Source organism: Alosa sapidissima, chromosome 13 (genome assembly GCF_018492685.1).
Source record: "Alosa sapidissima isolate fAloSap1 chromosome 13, fAloSap1.pri, whole genome shotgun sequence".
Lineage (NCBI taxonomy): Eukaryota > Metazoa > Chordata > Actinopteri > Clupeiformes > Clupeidae > Alosa > Alosa sapidissima.
Window position 1 is genome coordinate 19,942,853 of NC_055969.1, and position 5,373 is coordinate 19,948,225.

Genomic DNA, 5,373 nt, shown 5'->3' on the forward strand with positions numbered 1-5,373 from the left:
TTATACACTGATCATTTTCTCACAGATGTAGTCTTATACACACCCTCTCTGCGCATTTCAGGCGTTTCCTGGGTGTGGTGTGTGAGTGTTTTATTCTCAAGGACACCTGTGTGAGCATTCAAATTTCCTTCTGTCTTTGTGTGTGTGTGTGTGTGTGTGCGCCTGTTAACACCAGGATGTTCATGTGTGTGTATTCATGTGTGAGTATGTGATTGTTTGTGACAGAATGGGTCTAAAGCAGTATTGTATAATGGGCTCCGGTATTAATACAATGCACCATGCTTGCCAAGAGAACCCTGCTACACTTCTATCCATGCACACACACACACACACACACACACACACACACACACACACATACACAGAGAGAGAGAGAGAGAGAGAGAGAGAGAGAGAGAGAGAGAGAAAGTCTGACTCTTCCACAGAAATAGCTCTATAATGATTTGCATGTGCCTGCTGGGGCCGACCCTGGACTCACGCCTCGTCCTCTGGAAAGACGTTACACCTCCACACACACACACACACACACACACACACACACACACACACACACACCATTGCCCCAGGGTTGAAACCCTGATAGGAACAGGTGATCAGCCTCCACTCACCTTTAACTCTTGATTTATAGTGATCTGGAATGACAAGAATGTAAGAATGCAAAAATCTAACTCTCTCTCTCACACACACACACACACACACACACACACACACACACACACACACACACATACACACACACACCAGCTGCTCTTTCCTCTTTGCTAACATCATGTGCCACAGTTCTCATTCATAAGGACGAGTGAAGATCAGTCCCAGGCTGGGCTGGAGCGGAAGCAGCCTCCTTCACTGTTTAGACTGAGAGAGGACAAAGGGATTGGGCGGTGATGACGGACAGGCGGTCATTAGCCCTCTCTCTGGTCTGGACACTGTCTACATTTAGACAGACAGATGGGGTCGAAATGTTCCGAAATTAAAAGCACTTTAACTGGAAGCATTAATATCATTGTGTCAACAATCTGGACAACTCATTCTTGTAAACTTTGACACACACACTGTTTTTTGGTACCTGAGGCCTTTTGGACGTGCAGACCTGGACAACAGACCTACTCTATGTGATAACAAGCAGTCAGAGCCGTTCTGTGGTGCTTGCTGGCCCAGTCCAACTGAGCCTGAGCAGCCAGGCCGTGTGAGGCTAGTTGGGGACATCTTTGTGCAGAAACAGCAAGCACAATGCATCGCCACTGTTTTCTCAGCCGTGCCCTAAAACAATCACCCAGCCATCCTCAATAATCCTCTTCCTCTTCCTCCTACAGCAGCTCCCCCCATCACTCCACCCTGCACGCACACAAACACACACACGCGCACACACACACCCTCACTGAGCTGCCCAACGAGTCACTTGCGACTCCGACTGGGCCTTGTAATAAAAAGAGAGTGGCTAAGTCTGCCTTTCCTGCTAAACACGCAACCCCCCCCCCCCCCACTGACACACACACACACACACACACACACACTTGCACACCTGGACATTAGGCTACCACTCAGCCCAACCGCCACTCCACTTTACAGAGCCCTAAACACACTCAGTGCTGTGCACAACTACACACTTACAGTGAGAACGAGGCTGAGAACATTGTTTAAAACAAACTACAACCACTATGTCCTACCAAACATGTGTGATAATTCATCAGTGCAGTAGAATAACCGTCTCTAGCAACACTCTCCTGTAGGTGGTTAGGTTTCACTTACTGGACACCGGTTAATCGGCAAGTGGAATCCTAATGTCTTGGAAGTGAAGTTCTGACCTCCTCAGAGCTCTGTTCTAGAATCTTTGGTTCTGACCTTGGTGACCATGCAGGACTAGGGGGCCGCAGAGTCCTGTGGGTCTGGGAGAATGCCCCCTACGTCCCCTCTCAGCCCCCAGCTAATAAGCAGATGACTGATTACTCATTGACACCCCGATGATAATCATTAACTGTCCAGCTCTGTGTTCACTGAACCACAGAGACCTCTGGTAGACCAGTTCCATTCGACGTAGGCCAGTGCGGCATTTAGTGTTTCCTTTCCAAGGGGGCTCATGCTCCCCTAAGAAAGGCCCTGTGTTCATCTGCACCACCTCACAGTCGATCCAAAGAACAGCTGACTCACTCTGGAGTGGATATGAGCCTCTTCACAGCCCAATCCTGTCCAAAGTCAGCAGCATATAAAACAGCCCCTATCTAGAGAGGGAGTAGGGAGGGAAAGGGAGAGAGAGAGAGAGAGAGAGCAAATCCCCCTGAACAAGAACACCATGTGAGCTCTCCTATATGGCTCGGCACCTGCTCCCATCATATCTGCTCCGCACTTCTGCCACATGTTTGCACTATCACATCCGTAGCTTGCTGGTGGCGCAACATGTAACACACACCAGGAAGGAGAAGTAGACCACGTTAATCGCAGCCACGGCCTCATCGGCAGCCTGTGTGGTGAGGACAGTCCAGGCTCACCCCTGGCCCAGCCCCGGCTCACTTCTGGCCCTGACCCGGTTCAGGTCTGTGCAGCCCCCTGTGTCCCAGCTGATGCAGCGGTGCTGCTGTGCTGGTGGTGGTCATTAATCTCATGGTCTCACCTCTCGCACATCAAAGGGCAGGCTGGGCGAGGGCAGTGCTGAGAGCCACGGAGAGCTACGGTCTAATCCGCTTATACGGGCACTATCAAAGGGACGCCGTGGCACTCACACCGTAGCACCTCGGCCCCTGATGTGATCCACACTGGCAGTACAATTAGAGCACAGCCCAGATGCCACACGGCCCAGGCAAGGTGGGAATGTTATGTCATCATCAGAGAGACAGAGGGGGGGGGGGGGGTGGACTTTTGGGGTAGGCTGACTGGACCTGGATATAAGCCATGTCTCTCAGTCAGTGTTTTCAAACCAGTTTTCCAGTTAACCAGTAATTCTCGCAGTCTGTCAGACTTATCAGAACGAGTATGTGGAAAAGTCATGTTATGCTGCATTCACTGCTGGTTCCCACATAAAGAAATGCTAGAGAGAGAGAGATGCTATTGTTAAACATCGCCTTTTTTTATTATAAAATTGGAGAATACGGTAAGTCAGTCACGTCCAAACTCTCACTTCCCCAATTCTATAAGGAATGTCACGTTGCGGTCTCTCAGCATCACAGAATAGCCTACTAACAGACTGCATGTCTAACCATAGAACTGTTGAAACCAAGCTTGAGCTATATTTCTCTGAAACGGAGGCTACTTTCGCTCAGCCACCACAGAGTCTGTAGCCTGCTCATATGGTGCTGATAGCAGCTTTTGGCAGTAGACTAAATACGAGTGAAGCGGCTACTCACCTCCGACCATCAACACGAAATTGGTTGCGATGAAGTGGGGAACAGTCAACTTCACCTGCCGGTTGGTTTCTGTGGCAACTTGTCTATAAAATCCCAGATAGCGCTATTTCTAAATTATTAAGGCTGCTAAAATGTTCACTGCAGGAAAAGCCAGAATGTTGCTTTTTGGTGTGTGTGGAAACCGCGTTCTGAATGTCCACCGCTCGCGACGCATCTCACGGTAGGTCGGACTTGGAGTTTCAGAGAGCGCTCGCGCTCGCAGGTCCCTGTCGGTAGTGCACGAGCGGTCCTGCCCCCTTCCCGGTGACGGGTCATCACGGAGCTCGAGCGCCACAATAACAGGCTCACGTGATTGTGGAACAGAAGAGGAATTGACGCCAAGCAGAATTAACCCCTTGTGTTCTACAGGTGAGCAGGGAATAGGTCTACCTTTGACAAACAGTTGGCCAGAAAGTGTATGTAACACACTTGGCTAAAGACTGTCAAACAGTGATCCCAAACCATGCAGGAATGATTCGATTATGATAATGCATATTCTCTTCAGTCTATTTGACATTTTATGGGGATCTAGGCTATGCAACTCGTTCTCTCCGTTGACAAGAATAGAAAAATAAGAATCTTGTCTTTTTATTATGAATAGATTAACTAACTGGTCAAACCACCGCTGTCTGGAATCATTCGGTTCAAGCTGGAAGAATGTGATGGGTAGAGTTCATGTTTGAAGATTCTGGCAGAAGGTTTCCCGAATGGCAACATTTGCCCGTTTGATCACAAAATACCTTTCAGTCCACAATCACGGCCTTTTGACTTAATAAAGACACATTTATGAAGTCATCTTTTGTGAGACGTTGCTCTGCATCTAGTTATCTCATGATGCACACTCTGTGTGTGTGTGTGTGTGTGTGAGAGAGAGAGAGAGAGAGAGAGAGAGAGAGAGAGAGAGAGAGAGCTCATGTCCTGTGAGACCCTGGCAACTAAACAGGAAACCACAGAGAGTCTAAACAAAATGCCCACCCTTCCTGCCCCCTCCCCATCGACCCAGATCCGAGTTGGCGCTGGATCCGTTCCAAAGGGCTCCCCTCTCCCGCACGACACAGACCTGGATACGGGGACACCGAGAGCACGTCCAGCTAAACACACGAGAACAACGCCATCTGCTGGAGTTATTTGAACAGAGCAGCCACCTGTGGGAGCCATTCCGTTATTGGTTTCATGCAGCTTTTGTTTTTCACAACAGCAAACAAACACGAGTAGCCTAGAACTCTTTGTGCGTGTGTGTTTTTTTTTAATGTTATCACTAATAAGTAGCATATAGACCTATTTACTGTTGTGTTGCTTGGCTTAACCTTACCTTAGGTTAATCGTGGAAGGGTGAAGAGAAGCGGGGAAAGAGATGATGATGCTGATTAAGATGAAGACGACGGTGATGGTGATGGGGCGAGGGATTATATGCGGAAACAAACTTTCAGTTCGGGAAGTTAATAAAGTTCTTGAATGGGAAACGAAGCCATCAGATAGCAGAGGAATATTTGAAACCACCTGCAGGTGGCACACGGGATCGGTTCGCTGTATGAGATTGTAAATTTTTTGAAAAGTAGATCCGTCAGCACTCAGCCAACAGGCTATCTGATAATAAGAAACACTTGAGTTAATCTACTGCCCTCATGTGGTCAAATGTGTCAATTTCACCAGTGGATTTCTTTGTTTTTGTTACTGCAACTGTCATGCACGTTTTCCTGTGCGCTTTGTAAACCCTTAGCTGTTGTATGTCTTTTGTGTATTGACGTTGTAAGACTGTAAGCACATATAACTGTATAACCCAAGTTGAACACAAGTAGCTCTGTTTTAGTACCTGAACCATGCAGGTACGACATGCAGAGCTGAACAACAGACCTTCTCACACACAGGTGCAGGTGACCCTGATAATGCATAATTTACATTAGCGCACAGACTTTATGATAATGTAGCACTTACATCCATCGGTGGCAGTGGACAAACTTGCTGCTATGGTATGGAGCTAAACAAATGGAAGTGA

The 5,373-nt window shown here is 48.1% G+C and overlaps 1 protein-coding gene across 1 annotated transcript in view; it reads right to left on the minus strand.

Moving 5' to 3' along the window:
- arhgef28a (Rho guanine nucleotide exchange factor (GEF) 28a) overlaps window positions 1-3,584 on the minus strand; it is an 85,117-nt gene extending 81,533 nt beyond the window's left edge. Inside the window, exon 1 of the mRNA XM_042059403.1 lies at window positions 3,339-3,584. Coding sequence (XP_041915337.1) covers window positions 3,339-3,348 — 10 coding nt within the window. The 5' untranslated portion in view covers window positions 3,349-3,584. The remainder of the gene's footprint in view (window positions 1-3,338) is intronic.
- Between the last annotated feature and the right edge of the window lie 1,789 nt (window positions 3,585-5,373).